The sequence below is a fragment of the Megascapheus bottae genome, chromosome 13 (genome assembly GCF_031878675.1).
Source record: "Megascapheus bottae isolate mThoBot1 chromosome 13, mThoBot2.hap1, whole genome shotgun sequence".
NCBI lineage: Eukaryota > Metazoa > Chordata > Mammalia > Rodentia > Geomyidae > Megascapheus > Megascapheus bottae.
In genome coordinates this window covers 60,141,238-60,168,301 of record NC_143521.1, presented here as the reverse complement: position 1 = coordinate 60,168,301, position 27,064 = coordinate 60,141,238, and the positions used below count along the sequence as shown (strand labels likewise).

At 46.9% G+C, this 27,064-nt stretch overlaps 1 protein-coding gene across 4 annotated transcripts in view; it reads right to left on the bottom strand.

Moving 5' to 3' along the window:
- Positions 1-146: 146 nt before the first annotated feature.
- Positions 147-27,064, bottom strand: part of Pcgf3 (polycomb group ring finger 3) — a 35,594-nt gene continuing 8,676 nt past the window's right edge. For 2 of the 4 annotated variants that reach the window (XM_090343939.1, XM_090343940.1), the window contains 10 exons: positions 22,295-22,334; positions 21,893-22,033; positions 20,014-20,132; positions 18,270-18,366; positions 14,920-14,975; positions 10,234-10,341; positions 9,067-9,155; positions 5,176-5,313; positions 4,661-4,741; positions 147-4,114 (listed from right to left, as the gene is read on the bottom strand). In XM_090343939.1, coding sequence (XP_090200065.1) covers positions 4,067-4,114; positions 4,661-4,741; positions 5,176-5,313; positions 9,067-9,155; positions 10,234-10,341; positions 14,920-14,975; positions 18,270-18,366; positions 20,014-20,122 — 726 coding nt within the window. In that variant the 5' untranslated portion in view covers positions 20,123-20,132; positions 21,893-22,033; positions 22,295-22,334 and the 3' untranslated portion in view covers positions 147-4,066. The remainder of the gene's footprint in view (positions 4,115-4,660; positions 4,742-5,175; positions 5,314-9,066; positions 9,156-10,233; positions 10,342-14,919; positions 14,976-18,269; positions 18,367-20,013; positions 20,133-21,892; positions 22,034-22,294; positions 22,335-27,064) is intronic. The other 2 variants (XM_090343941.1, XM_090343942.1) reach the window with 2 other exon arrangements.

Here is a 27,064-nt window from a genome sequence, read left to right as displayed (position 1 = left end):
ACGAGAAAGCCTTTTCAGTTCAAATGGCCAAATCTATCGGTGCAGCACATGTGTATGGGGGGCCAACTGTACTCCATGAGGCAGACTTACATTCTTACAAATATTCTACATAATAAAAGTTCCAGCCTGGGAGATTTTCAGTCAAGTTTTTCTTCTGCTTTTATTACAAGCATATAATATTAGTTGGCAAAACACTGAATACAAGCTTCACTATCATAAAATCAAAACATTAAGCAATATTCCAAAAAAGATTTTAGACAAAAAACTAGCCACCGATGGTACAAAAATTACACACCAACACAAGTGTAAAAAATGTAAACTTTCAAATTAAACATCAAAAATCTGTATCTGCATCATCATTTTAATATACTGTGGCATTTTCCTTTGCTTGCCACATTCTGAGGCGATGGCTCAGGCTGGGACTGTCCCTAGCAGGACGTTATTTTCACTGTGGAAACACATCTGGAACCCAGCTGAGAGTTGGGATGTAGACACTTATGCTATAGCTACACACACCTCAGGGACACACCTCAGTTCACTCTTCAACGCACTCTTGGATGGAGTGACAGGGACGCAGAGTGAGCAGCCCTACTCAGCACAGTCCCTGCGGGAGCCCTGCCTGGCCCTCGCCTGGCAGGAGAGCAGGATGTGCAAAGCTTGTAAAATAATTTAAGTGTCAATTTTCAAACCTACATATCACAGTTTATTCATGTTGTGTATTTAAGTATCAAGGTGGAGAAATAACATTGTTTTTGTGTAAGGTCACATGTGATGTGGTGGGGCTTAAATGATTTCCTGAGGAAACAGAGAAATTGGTTGTTCTGTGTGATTTAGCTATCTGCACTCAATCCATTTTTAATATTTTGGGAGCATATTCAATAACTACATATACCATGTAGAAATTTGTTAGCTCATTCCTACGACATTCAATCCAATGACACAATACCCTCAGAAACAAACCAATCTCCGAAGACTGACAAAGCCAGGCCTCAAGCCAGCTAGCCATGAAGGGAAGGCCACCAGATTTGTGGGCTGAGGCCATGTGGTCCCCTCCCCCACCCCCACCCGCAGTGGCTTCAGGCTCCAGGACCTAGGCGGGCAGAGTGGACATGAGTCGACAGCCTCATCATTTCCTGTCTGGCTGCTTATTTTAGAATACTGCTGGCAAGTATTCATGCACACACAAGCCCACAGGCCCAATAACAGCATTCTTATAGCAACAACAATGAAAAAGGAAAAACCAAACAGCTGAATACACATAATTTAAAATCCACCTATATTCCCTTCAGTTTAGTAGAATCGATGCTAGATCACAATTAAAACACATCTAATAGACGCATGTTGGAACCTATTGCACAAAAGCATAAAAATGCTCTTCATCCCTATCAAAACATATGAAGGCTACACAAAGTAAAAGAAGCTTGCAAAACATCTCACAATTTCATTTTATATGCCTGTAAATAAAGCTGGACCACGGAAACCAAACAATCGGATGGGAAAATATGATAGAAGGCTTAAAATAGAATAAATAATTTTATAAAGTTTTCTTTTTTTTTAACCCCCCAAATCTTAAATTCAATATTATATATTCTATCTGAGTTCTATTTTTGTGAAAATGGTGTCTGGCGAGACCCAGTGCCGGGAGGCTGGCCCCGTTGCTGCTGCTGCTGCTGCTGCCGCTGTGCCACTGCAGAAGGTCATCTGACAGCACCTGGTTTCCTGTGCAGCAGCTGTGAAAATGACTTCGAAGGAGTTAGGCCCGCTGGGAAACTCAACTGGGCCAATCACTAACCAATCTTGGAATTCATGCTGGAAAAGCAAATCCGGCCTTTGATGTCACATGGAGCTCGGCAGGGGTGAAAGGAGGCAGCCTCAAGCTTCCATCAGACACAGGTTCACTCTGCTTGTCTCCAAGCGAGGTAAGGCTACAGGTCAGACCAAAGGGCAGAGGGAACCGGGAGACACCTGCAGTGCAGCCAGGTGTGCGATGGAATCTTAGAAAAATAGGTACTTTTGCTGCTGAGGTTTATCAGGTTAACATGGTGACAGAAGCAGGGCTGTGGGGGGCAGCGCCCAGCCTGGACATCTGGACATCTGCACTGCTGTACAACTTAGATTTATCAACTTAGCACCATAGCAAAGTCAAGTGATTCCAAAGGTAGCTACAAAGTTACAAATGTATGTCATGAGATTATACAGCCATCATGTATTGGATCTGAACTGCAAATTATCTTTATGTGAATTTGGAGGCTCCCAACTGTTTAATCCTTCTTTAGTTTCACCATATACAGAAAACACCTAAGCCTAATGGCACACTTCAGCTGCACTGTGAGAAGAGGGTCCTGCAGGGTACTTCAGCAGTGTCATGTGTTTTGAGGTAGACAGGTAATATTTACTCATAAACCCTTATATAGTATGTAACTCTAGAAACAATTTGGATGAACAGCAAGCTCAGGACGCTGAGGAATCCAGAGAGTCCCTTGGCTTAAAAAAAAGAGGTGAATTTTGACCAATTACTAACAAAAAGCTTGCTTTTTGCTTTTTAAAGAAAGGCCTCACATTACAGATTGCTTGGATGAGTTAATTTGGACATTTCCTCATCACTGATACCAAGTCTCATCAGTTGCTGCTTCTAACCTTTCGTGGATGTGAAAAGGAGACAAAAAGGAAACAAAACTGGCTGTCAGCAAGCTCAACCACAACTTTCAGAGCAAACAGAGAAGAATTCCAGTGGCTCAGGTGAAGACTCATGGACACACTGGGACCTTCTGTCTACCCAGAAAGAGCTGGTGGGCAGGGGCTTAGCGGACCTCCTCGGGAAGGAAGGGACAAAGTGGGCCTGCAGTTCGTCAAGAAGTGGTGCTCAGGACAGGTTCCCCTGGGACTCCAACCACCTGGAAAAGGGCCTCTTCTCCTCTCACCTGCCTTCAAGTTGTCTCTGCCCTAACGGAACAGACGTTCATGTGGTGGCCAAGGTTTTATCCTCTAGTTCAATTTACAGAACAAAGCAGATTACATCTGGGAGGCTAGAGGGCTTAACCAAGGGCCTCTTGCCTGTGACTAAAGAGCAACTTCTGGGCAGAGCCTACCGGTGTGGCCTGGCCTGCCTGGCCCAGTCCCACATCACTCAGCTCAGCGCCATCTCTATGAACTCCAGAACCACAGACTCACACACTACCCGCAGCGGCAGGAGGGCCAGAGGGGCCACGTCCTGATGGAGCCTCTGCCTTAGCCAGCGGATGCCCACAGGCAGGACACTGCCCGCCTGCACACCCAGAACAGCAGAACAGAAACAGAAAGGAAAGCTAGAACACAGATGATGGCACCAGTCCCTTGGGCCCTTTTCAACAAAAGCAATTTCCTTTTAAAACAAGATCTTTTCTGCAAGTCAGCGCTATTCTGACCAAGCCAGCTCTGGTCTACCCTGCTGAATGTGCTAGAATCTTGTCTGGTGTCAGGTCTGGGGTGACAAAGGAGCCCTGCCTCACCTGGCCTCTTAGGCCAGCTCAGGACACAGTGCAGGCCTTTGCTGTATTCTACAACGTGGAAATTAATCACATGGTTAAATGATAGTATCGTTACTGTAAGCCTCTTTGGGTATGCTTTTAAATTAAATTTTTATACGTTTCAGGAAGCTAAAGGCAACATAAATATTATTTACCATGAAAAAGCTTTTTCAATAACTTAGGAAGGAAGCGATAAAAGTACAAATATGCTTGAGGCTTATCAGGAAACCTAATCTGTGACTTAACCAAAATGGACTCAGATTTTCATGACCTGGACAGCAGGCAAAGGTGCTGGGTTGGAGGTGAAGGGAGCGCATGGCACTGCACTCATCCTCTGGCCCAGGGACCTGAAGCAGAGACGAGTGCACTGGGTCACACAGAACTGCGAAGTGTTTTCATCCTCTGTAAACGCGTGCTGGTAGTGTCTTGGGTGTGGATTCTCTCATACAAAAGTTATAAATATTCTCTATTCAGAAATCTGGTCCGCATGACACCCAAGAGGTGACATTCCAGAGCAGGGTCACCACATGGAGCCCGGGGTGCAGCTGAGACTGGCCAGGTCACAGCAAGTCCATCTTGGGTCTGTAGTGCAGCAAGAGTGGCGCCTTCTGCAAGACAGAGACAGTTACTCACGGGGTGAGGGGAAGCCAGGGGCCAGGCGGCTGTCTCCTCAGAGGGCAGGAAGATACCAGAAAGGGTGACACGGGGTGTGAAGCAGTAGCTGAGGAATGAGACCCATTTCCTTGGTCCTATGCAAACCAGTGACCCCTTGAGAGCTGGTAGAAGCTCTGGTCCTTCTTATGTTCTCTCTCATATCCTGGGCAGACCCAGCTCCCAGTCACCCCCTCTAGTAGTCACTGTGACACCTGGTCAGTTCTGTTCCTAGGCAGGGTGGCGTGGGCCAACCTAGCTAGTGGCTCAGCTAGAATGCTCCCAGTCCCAAATCGGAGATTCACCACTTATTGGTGCTCAAAGGTTTGGGGATTTGTTCCCACAGCAGTGGTCACTCTCCCACACTCACACCCTCTGACATCAGGTCCCTGGCTGGGGCGGGGGTGGTAAGAAGGGAGAGAAGACCATGAGGTAGAAAGCTGCTTCACAGCAACCTCTGATTGGGGCCATCACAGATAAAACAAGTGCCTTGCACTTCTCACCTTGAATCTCCACCTGGTGACAACCACAAACTTGAGGGTGTGGTCCTTGCCCAAGATTTCCTCATTGCATAAAATGTCCAGCTGTGGGAGAAGGGGCTTTAGTTAGGGACCTGCATGGCCTACGCAGAGACCGAGGCCAACGGTAACAGTGTGAATAACACTGCCTTGGGCCTGGAGCTGCTCTGTCCCCTGGGGACCTTTACCTGCCTCATCCAAACAGAAGCTTTGTGCAGCACAAGCTACAAAGGATCAGGAACATTCAAGATGGTACCAGATCTTCCTCAAGGGACAGAGGCAGCCATGGGTCTGGAAGCACCACACGGCAGTAACACCTGGGGGCTAGGCAAGGCAGTGCCATGGCTGAAAGTCTCCATATGTGCTCTCTCCCCCACAACCTCCAAAGCCGTTTAAAAAGCCCAAGACTTTCAGAATGTATCTCTGACAAATGAGCAAGGCCTTGTGCCCACCTGTTCCCCCACCCCAACCCCGCCTGCCCTGCCATGTGTGCTGGCTACCTCATTGAAGGAGGAAAGATTGAGCTTCTTGGCGATGAACTTCTTCAGGTGCAGGACCGTCGCCTGGGCTGAGCAACGGATCCATTTCCGCTTCAGGCCCCGAAGTTTGCTGCTGTTGCATTCCAGACAGATGCTCACCTGGAAAGTGTAGATGGCACGGTCAACAGGGACTCTCTGTCCATTCTCAGGGCTTTTCCTGGGTAGTACCTGTTCCTGCATTGAGGATTGTTGGCCTTTTTGAAATCAGAAGTCTGCTTTACCTCACGGAGGCAGAAGGAATTTCACATCAATCATTATATGCGCATTCTCTTAAAAATGGTTTGCTCTGCTGGGAAATGTGTCTTACCCTGTCAATTTGTCTTCTTACTTATAGCAGTTTGGAAAACACCAAGAGAACTATAGTAGTTCTTAATGTTCTTCTCCAATGGCTGCTTGTATGCTAATAAGTTCTGGGGCCCAGTCATGGCACCACAAGGGTATAGAGCAGGGCACGTCACCAGCAGAGCTAGTGTGACCTGGACAGAGGAAAAGCCCTTAGCAAACGCTGGTCTGGCTGAGTGCAGGTGTCTCATGCCTGTCACCCTACCTACTCAGGAGACTGAGATCCCAGGATCACAGTTCAAAGCCAGCTTGGGCAGGAAAGTCGACGAGACTCTAATCACACACACCAAAAGCTAGAAGCAGAGCTGTGGCTCAAGTGGTAAAGTATTAGCTTCAAGATGAAAAGCCCAGGGACATTAATCAGGCCCTGAGTTAAAACCCAAGACTAGCAAAATAACAGCAACAATAATAATAAAATACCCCCTAGTCTGATATTGCAAGGTGAGTCCCGCACGTGGGGATTGCCAGAACTGCCTGGCAGTGCAAAGGGGATTTGCTTCTAAAGGTCAAGGCCCGGCCAGGAGTTTGGCCTAGTGGTTAAAGTGCTTGCCTAGCATGCACAAAGACCGAGGTTCAGGCCGGGAGTTTGGCCTAGTGGTTAAAGTGCTTGCCTAGCATGCACGAAGACCCAGGTTCGATTCCTCGGTACCACATACATACAAAAAGGCCGGAAGTGGTGCTGAGGCTCAAGTGGTAGAGCTCTAGCCTTGAGAAAGTCCAAGGACAGTGCTTAGGCCCTGAGCTCAAGCCCAGGACTGGCAAAAATAAATAAATAAATAAATAAATAAATAAAGGTCAAGGCCCTATCATAGGATTTTGATAAAGCCCTGTTCCTCTCCCTGTTCCCCCCCCACACACAGTGTTACCCAATGGGTACCTTTGAGTGTACCCACCAGATGCTTGAAAATTCAGAGAAAAGAATGAACAACGCTATTGATTCACCCCTATAATCCCAGCTACTGAGGAGGCTGAGATCCAATGAACTGTGGTTCAAAGTCAGTCCAGGAAGAAAAGTCCCTAAGACTCCATCTCCAAAATAATCAGTAAAAAAAAAAAAAAAAAAAAAAAAAAAAAAAAAGCCAGGCTAGAGGTATGGCTCCAGTTAAGCAAGCAAAACTGAGTTCAAAACCTAGTACCAATTTTTTAAAATAGGTAATCAATACTGTACAAAAATTAAACTGCAAATATAAAGTTTAGGAGCCTATGGCAAGAAACAGACTTCCAGGTAACTTCCCACAAATGAGCCCAAGGCTGAGTCCAAGTGAGATATACCATGGGACCAGGTACACAGCCTGCCTGCAGGGACCACAACAGCCGGGGTGTCCCCTGGAAGGGTCCTCAAAGCCATTCGGGGACAGTGCCTCTGCCACTTCTACTCAGAAACGATGCAGCACCATGAGACGAGGGGCCATTTCAAGGTGACCACAGCTCTTACTGCCCAAAGGCATGGTCAGTGTTGATGTTTTCATCACATTCCACCTACCCACAGACTTGTCTGTATGTCTGTGGTTCTCACTAAGTGTCCCATCGCTCTAGTCTGGAGAGTCTTAGTAACTTTCTTCTGCTGTTTGTGGGACTGCATGGCTGTTCCTGCATTCTACAAATCTCTTGCTGGTGCTGTGTGGAATGGGTTCTCCATACTCCCTATGGCCACAACATTTTTTTTTTTTTTTTTGGGTCAGTCCTGGGCTTGAGCTCAGGACCTGAGCACTGTCCTTGGTCTTTCTCAACGCTAGAGCTTTACCACTTCTGGCTTTTTCTATGTATGTGGTACTGAGGACTTGAACCCAGGTCTTTATGCATGCTGGGTAAGCACCTGAGCACTGTCCTTGGGCTTTTCTCAAAGCTAGCACTCTACCACTTGAGCCACAGCACCACTTCAGCTTTTCTATGTATGTGGTACCAAGGAATGGAACCCGGGTCTTCATGCATGCTAGGCAAGCACTTTACTCTACCACTAGGCCAAACTCCCAGTCCCTGCTCACAACTCTTATATGCTGATCCAAGTAACACTAACCACCCTGTCTCATGCTTTATGTAAGACAGCATCATCTGAGAATAACCCCATCTTTCCCGATTCTAGACCCCCGTTTCAACCAGACTACTGTGATGCTGTTTTCCTCATAAAGTGCAAGGATCATTTAAAGTCCCACGTGAAAGGTCCAAGTAGGGTGGGCTGGCTCATGTTTGGAACCCCAGGTACGTAGGAGGCAGAAAAAAAAAGAGGACTGTGGTTCAAGGACAATCTGGGCAAAAAAATGAGCAAGACTGCCGTCTTAGTCAATAACCTAGGATCACACTGTACAATTCCCAGCTAGACGGCAAAGTGTAGGTAGGACACTTTGAAACTAGCCACGGGAAAAAATTTTCAGTCTACCTGAAAAACAACTAAAGGGAAAAAGGGCTGTGGGCATGCTCAAGCAGTAAAATACTTGCCCAAGGCCCTCAGTTCAACCCTTAATACTGAAAAAAAGTTCTACAAACAGGGCTAGAGAATTTTAGCAAATTCTTCTATGGCACCTCTCTGTTATCTACTTTTCTTCTTCATCTGACAACATAGTGAAGGAGACCTGGACTGTTCTCCACACTGCAGGCTTTTTCCTTATTGTGCTGCTGGGTGCTTCCTCTCATGCATAGAAAAGCACCCAGCAGAGGAGGCATCAAATTATAAATGGTACAAACCTGCAGAGGTGTTAAACAATTAACACCGGGGAATAGCCTGTAATTTTTTTTTTGTTTGAAGTACTTTATAGTTACTGTATATTACTTTGGTAATGAGAGAGAGAGAGAGAGAGACGGATGGAGGGAGGAAGGGAGGCAAGGAAAAAAGGTATATCACTGTTGGGAGCCGAGTGCAGGGTCAGGCTGGCCCATCAATCTGCATCACTGAGTAAGATAACCACACAAAGAAATGAGCTGTCATGTGTGAACGCCATGCCTAACTTTGAGCTATAGCGTTGGTATTGTGAATCACTTTCTGCTGAGACTTGATTTACTATTGGGTACGAATGTGTGATTGCCTTATCACTCTCTGCTGAGATGTATAGTGAACGTAAACACGTGGACCTCCCCGGCCCTGCCCACCTTTGTGCTGATAGGCTCCTGCACCCTATATTAGCTGAATGGACTTCCTCAGTAAACAAGTTCCTGCCTTGATGGGTCTCCCTGACGCCCTGACGCGTCTGATTGTCCTCCAGCGAGGGCGGGCTGGGTGCGGGCGGTCAGTCGGCCCTCCCCTTTCGTGGCTCACCCTGGTTGTGTGTGTTCTATCTCTCCTGCGGGTTGGGAGGGACCGAGGACTAAAAACCCCGACAGATCACTAGATAGGTAGATACTGTGTGGAAGAAAATCTCCAGGTTTTTGACTCTCAGGGTTTCACAAGACACCACGTGACCATGTGTGTCAGCTCATGAAGATACCGCAGTGTGGCCGTGTGTGTCAGCTCGTGAAGACGCTGCAGTGTGGCTGGGTCGCCAGCTGGTAAAGCAAACCGGGTAGAGGGGGCCTCACCTGCTCATCGCTCCTATGGTAATCGTTGTCCTCTTCCTGTTTCTCTTCCGTGGTTTCTTTGTTTGAACTGTCATCTGCTTTGGTTTCACCTTTTAGTACAAACAGAAAAACTGTTCAAACTGAGTGTTCCTAATCCAAAATCCAAAATGTTTCAAACTTCTTGAGCGAAATGCGGAAACAACCAATCCCAAGTGACAGGCCACAGTCACAGCAAGACACAGTGAAAGTATTATATGAACATACTCTTGGGCCTATGCCTATAGCGGGGTATTTGAAATGTAGCTTGAAATTCCAGAAGGTAGCTTATCCTGTATGCAATGTGTCATCATGACAAAACCCACCAAGTATGAAAGGCTTCAAGTCTACTCAAGGCATTTTGGTTGAAGGATACCCAACCCAAATTACGAAATGCAGAATGTTACAATATTTTTGAAACTTCACAGTACCCTCCAAAGGCTGCTGACATTCACTGCACTAAGACTACTGGACAAAGGAGACCTAGCGAGCCAGAGCCACTCCACCAAGGTCTGCTAAACACCACACTGCTCGGTAACACGGTCCCCGTAGAGCAGGTGAAAGGTGGGTTTGGAGGATGGGCGCAGAAGCTGGAATGGGTGAGGGGGCAGACACAAGCTCCAGGAGCTCTCAGCCCTGATCTAGTAGCCTCCTCCTTAGAAAGCTGGCTCCTGGAATCCAGACCTGAGATCCCAGTCACCTCTGAAGGAACTTGTGTGATCCATCAGAAAAACAAGTCTCAATTATTTGAATAACTTATGATAAAGGAATTTAACGTGCCACAAATGTCCAAATAAAATTGTGATTTTGCCATTTTATCATAAAGCCCTTCCTTTTTTTTTTTTTCCCCCTTTGTGTTGGTCATAGGGCTGGAACTCTGGGCCTGGGCGCTGTCCCTGAGCTCTTCAGCTCAGGGCTAGCGTTCTACCACTTCAGCCACAGCACCACTTCCATAAATCACCTCTTTCTAGGTCCTCTGCTACTGGTAACCCTCTACCCAGTCTCCAGACACTTTCAGGGACCTCTCGCTCTCCACCCCTCAATGTTCAGGAGTAATGAGGAGCCGCCCCACACCCATCACTCTCTGGTGAATCACCTGAGGCTGAGACGAAGTGCTCTCTGGAAAGTGAGCTCCTGGACTTCCCTACTTACCGTTCCGGGTCTCTAAGTGTTGTTTTGCAGAGCACGCCTCCCCCTTGATGTCGCCTGGCACCTCCATGCCCAGCTTGTGATAGAATTCCCTCTGTTTCCTCATCTCCGCTATTAAAAATCAATAGATAACCTTTAATCTTTAGTAGGCAAGGAATTACCAAAAAGCTTCACAAGCATCACATGAAAGACATTGTAGATTTGGGCTATCATCTTTTAATGCTGCTACTAGTGAGAAATAACAAATGTGGACAGAACTGTGTGGGCCAGACTTGGCAACCAAGTGCTGAAGCTGGAAGGTCTGCGGGAATGCATCACGGTAGCAGTCACTCAGTATGCAGCCATGGAGCTCTATGGAATTCTTCTGGACGTATTTGTATGTTACAAACTGCTAATGTTACTAAGCTGCATGTTAATCACGTCTACCTGAAGAACAGGTGTAAAAGCCCCTTACGTGCACACAGTTCAGTAGATTCTGAGATATGGAAACTTCATTTGCGCTTGTGTCACTGTTCAAAAAATAATGTGGGATGAGTCACACGTTCCTACCACAAGATCACTGTGTTCTGAGCAGTGTCTGCCCTAGTAGCAACTGGTCAGGAGCAGCAGTCTGACACTTAAGGCTCATTTTTCTCTTCTTTCCTTGTTTTGGCATGCTGGACAAAGGTGTCTCACCACCGTGTAACACAGGCATTTAAAAGGCTGTCAAATTATACATGAACTGCTGAGAAATGTGTTGTGCTGAGCAGTATACCAGAGCAATGACCACGTAACACGCAGTGTGTAATGAATAATGTCATTGTTATTGGAGGACAACAGACAATGCATCCATAAATAAGCATGGATATGTTCCAATAACTTTTTTTGGGGGGGAGGGGCGATTTGTTTTAGGGGGGGAATGGTCAGTCATGGGGCTTGAACTCTGGGCCTGGGTACTGTCTCTGAGCTCTTTAGGTCAAGGCTACCGCCCTGCCCCTGGAGCCACAGCCCCACTTCCTGTTTTTGTGATTAAATGGAGATAAGAATCTCAAGTTTCTTAGAGCCCAAGCTGGCTTTGAACCATTAATCCTCAGATCTCAGCCTCCTATGTAGCTAGGATAACAGGCGTGAGCCACCTTGCCAGGCAAGATTTTTTTTTTGGGGGGGGGGGGGGATCAGTCGGTCATGAGGCTTGAACTCAGGGCCTGGATGCTGTCTGTGAGCTCTTTTGCTCAAGGTTAGAGCTCTACCATTGGAGCCACAGCATCACTTCCAGGTTTTCTTTTCTTTTCTTTTCTTGCCAGTCCTGGGCTTGAGCTCAGGGCCTGAGCACTGTCCTTGGACTTTCTCAAGGCTAGAGCTCTACCACTTGAGCCTCAGCACCACTTCTGGCTTTTTTTCTATGTATGTGGTACTGAGGAATCGAACCCGGGGCCTTCATGCATGCTAGGCAAGCTCTTTAACCACTAGGCCACACTCCCGGCCAACTTCCAGGTTTTCAAGTGGTTAACTGGAGATAAGAGTCTCACAGACTTTCCTGTCTGGGCTGGCTTTGTCAAAGCTCAGCCCGAGCAGCTTGAATTGAGGCATGAGCCATCATCAAGCTTCTCGTCTCCAGGTGGGGAGGTGATCTGAAATAAGAGTCTTACTATGTAGTCCAGGAGGCCTTGATCACAGAATCATCTTGCTTCAGCTGCTTGAGGGTTGGAATTACGTGTGTACTGCCACACTTGGCTTCTAATAAGAGTACCTATATACTATGAAATTTCAATTTATATAATTTTCATGTCACAAAATGATATTATTTTCATTTTTCCCCAACTATACAACAATGCAGCACATGTTCTGAGCTCACCTGCCATATGGAGACAGGCAGTGGGTCAGATGGGGCCTGTGGGATGCAGTGAGCCAACTCCTGCTCCAGATAGTGCAATAAGGCACAAAAAAGAAATAAAAAAGTAGATACCTTCTGGTCTGGCAAGTCTACTTCCACAATGAAACTAACAGATATTTACACCCACATGTATAAAAGCATACCTTTTTTAAAAAAGCAAAAGATGAGAGGCACATTCAGTATCTGTTAGTAGAGGACTGGTAAAGACATGGCATGAATTCTCCAGGAAGCTATGTCATGTTGTGGACACAGAAGCCACAAGCCATGTGAAGGAAAAGCAGGAGAGAAGATGGTATTAAAAAGTAGGCACTCTTGGGGCCGGGAGTTTGGCCTAGTGGTTAAAGTACTTGCCTAGCATGCATGAAGACCCGGGTTTGATTCCTTGGTACCACATACATAGAAAAAAGCTGGAAGTGGTGCTGAGGCTCAAGTGGTAGAGCTCTAGCCTTGAGAAAGTCCAAGGACAGTGCTCAGGCCCTGAGCTCAAGCCCAGGACTGGCCAAAAAAAAAAAAAAGTAGGCACTCTGATAAATTCTGTATATAAAGATTTTGCCTCTGGGAAGGCAGGTTGTTGTTGTTTAAATATTACAAATACAAAAATAACTAAAAATGAACTTCTACCACTCATCCAGAACCACAGGTGGAGGCTATGGAGGAAGTCTGTTCCTAGGCAAGGGGCCGGAGGGAGAGCCAAGGCTCAGTGGGGCTGGGGATCACCTAGGAGGAGGCTGCAACCATTTAGCTGTTCTACAAGAATTAACCAGGAACCTCAAAAGCAGATGCTCTCTCTCATGGCCGCACCACCATGGTTAAAATACATTCCAGTCTATGTGGGGGCCCAGCTGAAGACTTCTGTCCTGAATGAGATTTACAACTGTTTGTACAAAAAAAAAAAAAAAAAAAAAAAAAGCCCAGTTAGTTCAGGAATGTGGCTTAGTGGTAGAGTGCTTGCCTAGCATGTACGAAGCCTTGGATTCCATTCCTCAATATCACATAAATAGAAAAAGTAGGACGTGGTACTGTAGTTCAACTGGTAGAGCATTAGTCTTGAGCAAACAGAAGCTCAGGGATAGAGCCCAGGCCCTGAGTTCAAGCCCCAGGACCAGGAAAGGAAAAAAAATAAGAAAAGAAAGCAAGCCAAAGAAGTATCAAGCCGCCTTTGTCAAGAACACAGCTACTTGTTAATAGTTTCAAAGCCAGAAGTTTGAGAACAAACATCTGCCACATCAGGAACCTGCCAGTCTGTGACCCCTGCGAGGACATCACAGCAAGGAGAAGCTGGACCACAAGGTAGCACATGTCTCTGCATGACAAAGGTGGGAACTCGGAACCTCTGTCTTTCCAGACTCTTAGCTTCTACAACCTCCAGCAGGGTGAACAGAGACCATGTAGGACAGGCGCTCGGGCGTGGCAAGTGTAACAACGGGAGCAAACAAGTGTCCAAGCCAGATGGTACTCACACACCGCTTCCAATAAAACTGAGCACCTGACTGTGCCCTCAGAGTAGCACTGCATGCCAGGCCCTGAGAAAGGTGGCTAAGTGGAGAGGCCCAGGAGGTTCCAACACCTGTACTTGGAACCCAGAACATTTAAGACTACCAGGGTGTAACAAGGTCACAATAAAAAATGAGATGCCAGATAGCCACAAAACAGTGACGATGCAAGCTTCAGATAACTGTAATGAACTGAGAATGCACAGCCATGAGGCCAGACAGGGAAATAAGCAACCTGCTATCGTGTAAATGGTAGAGGACTTGACATCTATTCTGCTTCTCTTCCATGAACAGGATCTCTGGGAAACCAAACATCAACAGTTCCCTCATCCCTCCACCCAAGTCCTGAGGCTTGAACTCAGGGCCCGAGCACTGTACTTGAGCTTTCTGAAGGTTAGTGCTCTACTACTTGAGCATGGCACCACTTGGGCCTTTCCTGTGTACGTGATACTGAGGACTCGAATCCAGGGCTTTGTGCATGCTAGGCAAGCCCTCTACCACTAGGCCATGCTCCTGGCACATCAATAGTCTTTACACATACATTACAATTAGGAAACACTGAATGCAGGCTGGAATGGTAACCACTGCTGCCTGGCAGGAATTATCTATTAGGTGCCATCTCTTCAGAAGTTGATTCCACCTGCTCAGGAAAAGTGACTATCCAATAGTGGGCTTGCCAAACACATGGACCAGAGTTCAACAGATCCACTGAATACATTTACCACCAATTTCAGCACATGAGACATGCAAAGATGCTACTGCATGTTCTCTGTAAGTCCAGACTTGGATGAAGCCTTAGGGCAAGGCAAAGACAAGGCAGCAGAGACCTAGAGGAGGCCTGTGAGTTAGCCCCAGGCACAGGCTATATGTGGATTCTGACCAAAACAATGGAAAGCTGACATGGAACAACTAGAAACATCAACGTGAGTCGGCATGTGATATTAAGGAATCACTACAATTTTCCCACATGTCCTAAGGTTATGTGGCCAAATGTTTAAAAAGAAAAATCCTTATCTCTGGGCCTTACAAACTATAGCCTCACAGATGAAACACCACAGGGAAAGGGGAGCAGACAGAACCACTCAACCCTGCACAGGGCTCCTCATACATTGGTGCTACACATGTAAATGTTTACTATCTTAACACTTTATCTTGAGGCGTTGTCTTTTCCCAGGATTAACACAGTCTGCACAAGTTGGAAAGTCAATGGAGAGCCCAGTGTTATGAGCAGAGATATGGGAGGTGAAGACACTGCAGGGGAGAGGCCTTGGTCCCATAGCCAACGCCCCAGGTGGACCTGAGCAGAGAAGCTCCTGAACTCACCTTCTTGGAGGCCTGGAACCAGCTTGTAAACGATATCCTGCATGGTCCTATCATGACTACAGAGAGACAGACAGGATGAATTAATCACAGAACCTTAGTCTTACAGATCTTCGCATGTTCTATTTAAGAAAAAAAATTGTGCTACCAAAAAAGTGATCTATGACTTGAAGATACCATTTAATTTAGATCCTAGGGACTTAGGAACTTTCAAATAACGACAGCAGATAACAGAATTAAGTGTGCAAGGCCCTTCTCTCATAGGACAGTCGGCATCACTACATCCCACAAACACAGGCTACCATATCCCTGTGGCTCTGGGCTCTCTTAGCCTGTAGCTGCAGGGCTCCATGACATCTGGCTTTCTTTCTGTGGTTTTTCTGTTATACCTACAAAAGTTCTCTGAGAAGGCACAAAGGCACTATCTCAAATATAGTACCTACCTGGTTTGTTATTCTGTGTGTGTGTGTGTGCACACACACGATAGTGCCAGTCCCGGGGCTTGAACTCAGAGTCTAAGTGCTGTCCCTGAGCTTTTTTTGCTCAAGGCTAGCACTGTAGCACTTGAGGCACAGCTCCACTTCTATCCTTTTGGTGGTTACTTGCGGCGAGCTCCTCGACCAGCGAGGAAGAACGACCACCACTTGAGGATTCTTCTCAAATCATACTTTATTGGAGAGCCTTTTGATTGAAGGGGGAGCAGGAAGCGAAAGGGGCTTGGGCAGGGAAATGCAGCTGCTTACATACAATCAAGGAACCCGGGGTTTTTTGCCATTGGTCGCTCCATTGTCAGGGCCGTTTTAAAGCTCGGGATTGGTCAGGCCTCTGACGTCATACGCGCAGACTCAGAGGAAAGAGCAAATGCTCTGCATTCACATACCAGATAAGGAGGACTAAGAGGTTGTTTAGTGGCGGCCGCTCCGGCTCCCCACAGTTACTCGGAGATAAGAGTCTTGAGGACTTTCCTGCCTGGGCTGGCATTTAACTGAAATCCTTGGATCTTAGATTCTTGAATAGCTAGGATTTCAGGTGTGAGTCACCAGTGCCTGACAGGTTTGCTATTCTTAAACAGAAGCTTTTAAAATAACTATTTTCTTTTCTTGGGTAAAATTAAAGAATTTTTAATATTCAAATCAATGTGATAAACAAACTCTTATATACCCAAATAATTGATTAATGATTAGACATCACCAAAGTCACAGGGGCCAAGAGTATGGCCTACTGGTAGGGTGCTCGCCTAGCATGCAGAAAGCCTTGGGTGTGAATCCTCAGTACCACATACACAGAAAAAGCTGGAAGTGGAGCTGTGTGGCTCAAGTGGCAGAGCTCTAACCTTGAACAAAAAGTGCCCAGGCCCTAAGTTCCAGGACTGGCACAAAAAAAAGTCATAAACATCTGACCCTCTGGCAGGATCTGCAATAATCCAGGCAACTCAGTTGCTATAAGCCTCTCCCCTGCTGCATCCACCAACTCCTTATGGTTTGGAAATTCTCATCCTCAAATCACATGGGGTCACACAAATTCTTCTCACCATATGAGGAAGTATATTCCACACTTTGACTAGGACACATATACTCTGGTGTGTGAGTCGAGTTCATAGACCCTAATGTACTTGCAAGACTTCCATTAGAACTCACAGGCCACATAGGGCAGAACTGGCCGCCAGAGCTCTACACTGGCCTTGCCCAGGGGGTTGGGAAGTGGGGTTGGAGGTAGGAAAGACACCTTTCCCTAGGATGGGGGCTAAACAGATCAGACAGCATGGTGTAGGTACAGTCCTTTGAAATGGAGCTTTTTTTTTTTTTTAAGGTTAATGCACTCACAATCTAGGATGACAGCGTCAGGATTTCTCCTGCAGTCTCTCTACTCTCTTCTACATGCTCTCTGTCAGACTCTGAGGGTCCCTAACCAGCACCTGCTCAGGGTACATGTCACATCATCACCCACAGCATCACCCCTGGCCCCTACCTGCACATCATTCCATCTTAAGTCCCAAAAGTGTCACAGGACCACAGCTATCTGCCTCAGCATGGGAGGAGTACAGAATCCAGCAGGAAGAGAGCAGAAATGAAGCTGTCAGCCAGGAAACTCTAGGCAAAAAGGCTCACAGAGGCAAGTGTCTCCACTCAATTCACAGCCTCGTGGGGCAAAATGTCCAAAGCCAGAAGTAAACCCAGTCCCTGTTAACCCAAATGCACCCCCATACACACCCACTTCCTGGCCCTTACCTCTCTACTTGGCCCCATATCTATTTCTCATTCTCTCCATGTATGCCTGACAGTTTAAGTGAACCCTAGAGAGGGTAGCAGTTTCTTCCGGCTCCCGTCCCTGATTCACACAAGTAAAGACTTGCTCCAAACAGTGAGCAGAGCAAAGCGACTGAGATAGGTGATACCCACAGAGTAGCCCTGATGGCTACTCAACATGTAGAAATGAGAGCTCAGAGAAAACTACAGTAACAGAGCAAAATTTACCCAGAGCCACCATATTGGAAAAATTAAACACCTGGCACTACTCAGTGCTGGTCAGAATGCAGAGAGTAAGAATTTGAACTGTACAGAGAACAGGAGCCACCAGAAAATGGAAAGAAGTTCTATAATCCAAATATCTCCCATCTACCCTACACCTGGCACAGAGAAAAGAGGTCAGGGTAGAGAGCCAGAGGGTGTCTCCAGATGTTCTGCAGGTGCATGGACCATGGGAACTCAGGATGATATGCACAGACAATTCATTGAAGGATTAGAACTCAGGAAATTGACACTGGTTCCTGGGCAAAATGCTGGAGGACCAAAGGGACCTGATGGTGCTGTCTAGGAAACTGCAGGGGCTTCTGAGGGCAGGACCTGCTGCCTGAACCTGGTTTGCCATTCCTGGGAAGCTAAGCTGTCTGTGTGCTCAACGCTCTGTGTACAACATGCTGTTCAGTGTTAACACAGAAGATAAGTACATGTTGCTTCTTTTAACCTGGTTTCAGACTCCTTTCTACTTTCATCCTGCAGGCAGATAGGTGGGTGGATGGGGAAGGAGCATTTTGTTTCTTTCAAATTGATTCCCAAAATCTAAATTCCTCTCTTTTGTCCCCTCACCTCCTTTGCCCGAACCCCAGCACAGGGTGGGTTATTTCTGTAGAAAGGCAAGTCTAGAACACCTCCCACTTCCAACTTCACTTCTAGTTTAGAAAACTCACAAGGTTCCACTTGGGTTTTATGGTCTCTTAATTGCCTAGTGCTGCTGTGCAGTTGCTGACCAGGGAATATCTACTGTCATGATCCTGTCCACGTTAGCTTGTACCTGGGCAGCCTGGAGCAGAGCAGCCTTCCCCATGCAGCACTCAACCCACATGCAATACTCACCCAATGTACTGCAGCGGGTGGCTCTGATGGATCACAATCCTACATGTGGGGCAAGTGTTGTTTTCCTCTAGGTACTTTACCAGGCAGCTCCTGCAGACTATACAAAGGGCAGCAGGTGAGAGTAAACCCAGCACAGAGAGGCTCCCAGCACCCACGCCTAGCCAAACTCCAGCAAGCTGAAGGGCCCCAGAAATCTCCTCCACACAGTGTCTGGCTCCTGAAAGAAAGTGCTTGCCTTGGGAAGCATGGTAGAAAGGAATGTCTACTGAGTGAGGCAAGCCCAACCCACACGCCCGGCTGAGTGGGGAGGAGACAGCAAAGTGCAACCATCAAAGGCCCAAGACTTGCTTTGGATCATCCATGCAGCTACTATTGCACATTTCTGTTAAGGAGGCCTAAAACATCACAGCATTGTCTTATATAACAAAACTAGACACAATTCAGTGAAAATTGCCTAACAAATTTTGCTGCCAGTTTCTAACAAAACAGTAACTTCAATATAAAATTCTATTGAGGGCCAGGGGCATGGCCTTGTGGTAGAGTGCTTGCCTAGCATGCAGGAAGCACTGGGTTCAATTCCTTGGTACCACATACACAGAAAACACCAGAAGTGGTGGGGTGATTCACATGGTAGAACACTAGCCTTTCCAGAAAGCTCAAGGATAATGCCTAGGTCCTGAGTTCAAGCTCCAGGACTGCAAAAACAAAAACAAAAAACCTAGCAAGAGAGAAAAGGTGGGTAACTATAGTCATAATCTTCAATGCATATGTGTGAATATGAAACGAGGTAATGTGGGAGAAGAGTGGCGTTGGGAGAGGTGGGGGCGATCAAGGGAAGATGACAGGATCAAACCTGCTATACTCATAAACTGATATGCCCAATTGAAACTTCTTTGTAAATTTACTTCAGGAAAAACCTGGGGAGGAGCCGGGAGTTTGGCCTAGTGGTAGAGTGCTTGCCTAACATGCATGAAGTCCTGGGTTCGATTCCTCGGTACCACATACATAGAAAAAGCCGGAAGTGGGGCTGAGACTCATGTGGTAGAGCTCTAGCCTTGAGAAAGTCCAAGGACAGTGCTCAGGCCCTGAGTTCAAGCCCCAGGACTGGCAAAAAAAAACAAAAACAAAAACAAAAAAAACCAAACACCTGGGAGCTGGGAGCGCGCGCTCTCTCTCTCTCTCTCTCTCTCTCTCTCTCTCTCTCTCTCTCTCTCTCTCTCTCTCTCTCTCTCTCTAAAATAGAAACATATAAGATGTAAAATTATTTGTGTTATTATGAGTCTTCCGTTTAACAAACTCCTCCCTGGTTGTAACATGTGACCCACACAGAACTGCCTTCCAGGGAGACAGAAAAGCCCATCACACACAGGCTAGGTGCTTGTGAGACAGAAGAGCGAGCCAAGTACCAGGAACAAATCACAGATCCCTGGTCCCTGTAACCATGTCAGGATTTCATTTGAGAATTTTAAATAGGCATTTCTCCCTGGTGGAAGTCAATACTGTTATTCCTATATACTCAGAGCACAATTTTTCCAAGTCCAGCTTTCCTGAAAGAAATCTCACTCCAGAGAAATCACCTGTAACAGCTTCACTCTGAGGTTAATTTTTCTAACCTCTGGCTCACACCAGAGCCAAAAGCTTTTGGCAAAACACAGCCAAAGCCCTATGGAGTAGACTGCTGCAGTCTCCACTCATTGATTGTACAGGGTGACCCACAGTAACTTAGGGTCAGGGTTGTACTCACATGTGTGCAGACACTCAGTCACCGTGGTTGCATCGATGAGGTAGCCGCTGCACAGGCGGCAGGTGATGTGGGCGTTTATGTCCCAGAGCTTAATCTTCCTGGTCAACATCTTTGGCTTTCTGGAAGAGAAACACACAGTTAGTCAACATCTCAACTGCGCTGTGGCTCTGAACTTTCCCCAGGAACATCCCGTAGTTGCAGATGAGTTGCCTGTACTGAGCTCATGTCTCACCTGGAGGGTGTACTGAACAATGGATGGCCTCATGAAAGACCGGGATGGAAGCTGCAGCCAGTGTGGGAGCATGATGAGACCTCTCTGCCAAGATACTCACTCCATGTGGCCCTGGCCCCTTTCTGCTTTTCATCCTTTTTTCCCTCTAACTGAAGGCTGGGGAGGTGGGGGCAGAGGGCACAGCAAATAGGGCGCAAATAGCAGAGGAAAAGTCAGCTGGGAAGACCGGAAGCCAGGACTGGAGGTGGTGCCCTTTGCTTGTGACTCTCCAGAGATTCTGCTCTGTGACAGCAAAGGGGAAGGGAGAGCTACCTGGCCAGCAGCATAGACAGACATCCTGGGACATCTGTGTGGCGCACACTGCCTAGAGGCCCTAAGATGCCTGCAGAGTCCCCACAGCAGGTATAAGGTGCTGTTACTCACCTAAGTGCTTGATGCACTTAGGATCTCAGCGCTTCCATCTGTCTGCCATAGCTCCACAAGAGCCAAGATCTCCTCTGCCCTTCTGATCCCAACATGATATTGGTCTTGGACGTTATTCCCTTTGGAGCCTCTTTGCTAACTGCCTGTTTCCTCCTTTGCTGCCCAACCTAATTCAGCAGATAGCTGTCCCAGACCACAGTAGGATAAGCCCTCGTTTGAGTCTACCAGGAAGACAGGACTCCCTGGCCACTACAGGAGGCTGACTGCTGAGTCTCTACAGGGCACAGGCCTGTCCTTAGCCAAAGTTTCATCTAGATCTGCCAGAAGGCCTCTGAGCACGGAAACTGAGGGCCAGGCCCCAAATCCACCTCATGCTCACCACTCATCAGCACAGGAACCTTACTAGTTACACTTTCACAGCAAATCACCACTTAGAACCCCGCTGAGCTCCAGACCCCCCCTCAGGACAGCATGTCCATCCCTCCTTCAGTGGAGACACCCAGGGCAGAGCACTGCCATGGAACCCAAGTTCTTTACCGCTTCCCTAGGTAACCTCAGCCACCACTGTCATGCCCACATCCTCCTGTTTCCACTTTAGAGACTATTAGTATTAATTTTTATTAGTAGTATTGTTTTGTGCTGTCACTGGGGCCTGAACTCAGGGCCTTGTGCTTTTGCGTGGGTATTTTTTGCTCAAAGCTGGTGCTCTACCACTTGAGCTACATTACTACTTGCAACTTGTTTGATGCTATTGTTGTTGGTCGTGGGTCCTGAACTCTGGGACTGGGCACTGTCTCTGAGCTCTTCAGCTCAAGGCTAGCACTCTACTCCTTGAGCCACAGCACCATTTCTAGTTTTCTGGTGGTTAAACGAAGATAAGTCTCACAGACTTTCCTGTCCGGATGGCTTGAATCATGTTTCTCAGGTTTCAACCTTCTGAGGAGCTAGGATTACAGGTGTGAACTTCCAGTCCCTCCGCCCCCGCCGGCAACTTTTTAATAGAAGATAGAGTCTTTTGGGTTTGTCTGGTCTGCTCAGGCTGGGTTTCAAATCATGATCCTAGATCTGAGCCTTCTGAGTAGCTAGGATTACAGGCTTCAGCCACCAGTACTCTGGCACTTTGAATGGACTCCAAATCCAGTCTCTCTAGAAGGCTGGCCCCACAGAACCCCAGGCCTCCCTCCATGGACAGCAAGACCTTACTGATGGAGCACTGGGCCTCACCAACTCTGGACGTCTGCGTGTCCCCCCTCACGCCGTGGCATGGAGGCTTCAGGCCACCACAAGGATGTGACGATCCCTTCTCACTCTGTACTCAGGCTTACTTCTGCACCTTCTTTCTGGTCCTTGCTCTTTTTCCATTTTCTAGGTCAGAAATGGTACTGTTACTCAGGCATCTCACTGACAACCCTACATAAAACCCAGCACTGAGCCTTCAGTAGATTTTAGCAGAGTCTACGATCCATGAGAAACTAACACCAACCAAAGAAAACAAGCCACAGTAACTCCAAAGCCTGCTGCCAATGACAGGAGTAGCAGGGATTGTCATTCTACCCTAGCCATGTGAGTCTAGGTAAAGCTCATCAATTCACAGGCAGCAAAGAAGGAAGATCAGCTTCAGCTTACCTGTGAATGAGAGCCTGGAGTCTCGGCTACATCGTGAAGCCTGTGGGGAAGCGGAAATGACATCATCATAGGAGAATACAGGGCACAGGCCAAGCACATGTGGAACTCCATCCTCCAGCCTTCCTAGGTGAAGTATATCTGTATGTTTACTTGCTTAAAACAATTCAAAGGGAAAATTAATAACGAAGAAAGGAACTCTAGAATATGGAGATGAGGCCAGAAGTCCCTGAGCCCAGCCCAGAGAAGAGAGGCAACCTATGTGAGCCAGGGTGGGAAGGAGTGAGCAGATTCCAGGGAGGGCTGCAGGGATAGCCAGCTGTTGCCACTTCACATGCCTGCAACTATGTCCTCATCCCTGTGCTGAGCCATCCTCTCTCCTGGTCACAGATTGCCACACCCCTACTGAATACGCCCTGAGGACCACAATGTGGCTACCATGCTCATGCTGGACTCGGCAGAAAACATCAGCAAGCATGACGTTTGTAGCAGGAAATGAGTGACCGTGTGAGGGCATGGTAAGCGACGTGTGGTCCGGGTGCCCTGAACCTGCCTGGGCTCACAACCCCCACTCTACCCCGTTGCTCTGATCACCTATGCAGGACTCTGCCCACATCAGAACAGGCAGACATAGGTGTGTGTGTGGTTTAAAGACAGTGGTTAGATATAATCTAGGAACAATTGATCCTACAATGTAATGAAATGATGTTCTTTTTAATTTTTTAAAAATCAAACTCATACCATTATCTGTCTAAAAGTTTTTTCATGACAACCACTTCCATTATTTTTTTTTTTTCCTCCATACTGGTGTTTGAACTCAGGGCCTCATGCTGCCAGGCAGGGGCTCCATCACTGAGCCGTGGCTCCAGCCCTTATTAACTAGTCCTGAGGGCTGACAGGCATGTCTGAGGTGTTCAGATGAGGAGACAAGGCTGACTCATGACCAGACCATGAACTGTCATCATGAACTGTTATGGAGGCCACTGACCCCTTGTGGCTGCTGAAAACCAAGGGTGGCTCTTAGAAAACCAAAGTTTTAATTGTATTTCATTTTAACCAAGTTGTGGCCAGCAGCTCCAGTGAAGCAGTGTAACTTTCTACATACCAATGAAGAGAAACAATAAACAGTAAATACAGTGAGCAGGTCAGTTAACTAGAGATGGTAAACACCACAGAAAACTAAGGAGAAAGGGAGACTTGGTAGGGTCGTGCCAGTGGATGTCATGTGAGAAAGAGGATACCTGAGCAGTAAAAGAACACTGAACAAGCCAGGCATGGTGGCTCACACCTGTTACCCTAGCTAATCAGGAGGCTGAGATCTGAGGATCATGGTTCAAAGCCAGGCCAGGCATAAACGTCTGTGAGACTCTTTTTTTAATTTAATATTCTTTTTTATTGTAATTAATAGAAGGGTTACATTATATTTGCCAGATAGAAGGTGCATTACTTCTCACACATTGATACCCCTTCTCATGTTTTTGTCCCCATTTCCCTCCCCCACTCCCTCCCCTTATCTTGTTTTCCTCCCTTCCCTATCCTATTTCAAATAAACATATATACAATATACCAGATAACAGGTAAGATACTGTAACAATACGAGAATAACAAAGGGACAACAAAAGAGATGAGAAATAACATAGTACATTAAGAACAACAATCACTCATTATATGGTCCGTGAAACTCTTATCTCCAATTAACCACCAGAAAACTGGAAGTGGCACTGTGGCTCAAAGTGGTAGAGCACTAGCCTTGAGCTTAAGAGATCAGGGATAGTGCCCAGGCCCAGAGTTCAAGCCCCACAACAGACCAAAAAACAAAAAAATAAAATAACCTCCCCCCCCCAAAAAATACTGATCAAGTCCATGTCAATGAAACTGATATTTAAATGCAACTACCAAATTCCTACAAAAATAATTTGCCAGAATTCAGGCCAGTGTCAAAACCCCCAAACCTTCTATACCTGTTACAGAAACAGAGTAAGTAGTTGAATCCCCTCAAAGAAAACAACAGACACAGTAGTTTTCAGATACTTATGGTATCTTACAGCAACAATGTTCTCCATGAGCAAAAAGACAATATTTTCAGAATAGAGATGTATACTCACCTAGTATACACGAGGGCCTGGATTTAACCCCCAGCAACACATACCAAACACTGGCAAGGTAGAGCTGGAAGGAAAACGTGAGCCCTACCTAACTTTAAGTATCAGCCTGCAAGCAGCAATACCTGGAAGGGGTAGTCATTCGGCCTTAGGTTAGGTTTATTCCTAGACTATGGTTCAACACAACATAAACACACCATTTAGGATAAAGGGCAAAAAGAGAAAAACCCTGATAGGATCTTCCCAACAGACAGATAAAAATCATTTGATAAAATCCACAACCCACTCAAGATTTTGTTGTGGTTGGTCTTGGAGCTTGAACTCAGCCTGGGCAATGTCTCCATACTCTTTTTACTCAAGGCAAGTGCACTACTACTTTGAGCCAGAACTCCACTTCCAGTTTTCTGGTGGTTAATTTGAGAGAAGAGGAGTCTCGTGGACTTTCCATGTGGGCTGGCTTTGAGCCGAGATCCTCAGATCTCAGCCTCCTGAGTAGATAGGGTTACAGGCATGAACTACCAGTGCCTGGAAGACATCTGTGATTTTTGAAAAAAAAAATTGTGTACATGTATGTGCTGGTAGAAGCTTGAACATAGGGCCTTGTATCTTGCTTGTAGAGCTGCTGCTCTACCAATTGAAACACACCTCCATTTCTAATTTTTAAAAATTCTTAAAAGAGCCAGGTATTGGTGGCTCATGTCCGTAATCCTAGCTACTCAGGTGGCGGGCTGAGACTTGAGGATTGTGATTCAAACCCAGCCTGGGCAGGAAGTGGAGCTGTGGCTCAAATGGTAATTATGGCCAGCTGTGAGCACAAAAGCACAGGGACAGCACTCAGGCTCTGAGTTCAAGCCCCAGAACTGGCACCAAAAAAGGGTGGAGGGGAGCAGTTAACCTGTGAGGCATCAGTGACATATCCCTGAAATCCTAGCTACTCAGGAGACTGAGATTCAGTGGATTGCAGTTCAAATCTAAGGCAGGCAGATTCCATATTCAAATTAACCAGCAAAATCATGACTAGAGGTGTGGCTCAAGTAATAGAGTACAATCGAAGCAAGCAAATCAACAAGTGCAGCAAGGTCCTGAGTTCAAACCCCAGTACTGAGGGGGGGAAAAAAAAAAACCATGAATCTCCACCTCCACCAGTAAAGCTGGGTGCTGGTGGCTCACAATTGTAATTTTAGCTGCTTAGAAGGCTGAGGTCAAAGGATTGAGATTCAAGGCCAGCCTGTGCAGAAAAGTCCCAAGAGACTCTTATCTTCAATTACTCAAAAACCAGAAGTAGTTCAAAATGTTAGAGCACTAGCCTTGAGCAAAAGAGCTCAGGGACAGCACTTAGATCCTGGGCTCAGGCCCCACAACTGACAAAAACAAAACAAAACAAAAAACAGTGAAAATGTGACCCTGATCCTGACTTTAAACCTACACACACACACACACACACACACACACACACACACACACACACACACACACACACACACACAAAGGGCTTGTGGCATGTCTCACGTGGCATAAAGCCTGTGCTATGCAAGCAACCCCAGTTCAAACCCAGAACTGGTAAAAGATTGAAAACAAAACAAAACAAAGACAGGAATGGGGTGGGGTGGGGTGGGGAGGAGGACTGGGAGTTTGGTGGAGTGGTAGAGTGCCTGCCAAGCATACACGAAGACCCAGTTCAATTCCTCAGTACCACATACATAGAAAAAGGTAGAAGTGGTGCTGTGGCTCAAATGGTAGAGTTCTAGCCTAAAGAAAGCCCAAGGACAGTGCTCAGGCTCTTGAGTTCAAGCCCCAGGGTTAGCATTACACACACACACACACACACACACACACACACACACACACACCACACTGGATTACTAAAAACAGGAATGAGGAAAGTCACACACACTCTGTGCAGCTGGCCAGAGCCTGTGACTCATGCCTGTAGTTGGAGCTACTCAGAAGGCTGAGGTCCTAGGATTGTGGTTTGAAGTCAGTGTAGTCAGGAAAATCTGTGAGACTCTATATCCATGAACAACAACAACAACAAAAAGCCAGAAGTGGAGCCGTGGCTCAAGTGGCAGAGCAAGAGAGGCTCCAGGACAGAGCCCAAGTCTTAAAGCACTTTAAGCCCCAAGACCAGCACACACACAAGAGTGCATACAGTCCCAGGCTCATAATTCATCAACTCTGCATTGTGTGAAAGCCACTGATGCAGGAGAAGCCATGCTTGTCATGCAGGTCAGATCTTTGCTGGACTAGCAATGTTGACCATGCTGCCCTCTCACCCTGCGGGCAGCAGCGGTAAGCTTCAGCTCCTGAGCAGTCCCTCATCCCTCAGGGAAGTGAAGCTAGCTCCCAGGATGGGCAGCTTAGGAGCACCCTTACCATTTTCCACTTCATACTCCTTCCATTTGGACCAGGGTTTAGTAAACTTTGGTCTTTAGGCCAGTCTGGCCCTGATGCTTTAGCTTCCCAGGCTATCCAGGCTCATGCACAATGGCTCAGTTGAGTAGGTGTTTGTTGTTGTTGTTGTTGTGTGTGTGTGTGTGTGTGTTCCCTGGTCCTGGGGCTTGAACTCAAGAGTGTGTGGGCTCTTTCCCTGAGCATCTCCATGCTTAAGGATAGCACTTTACCACTTGAGCCACAGCACTACTTTCAGCTTTTTCTGAATTGTTTACTGAGA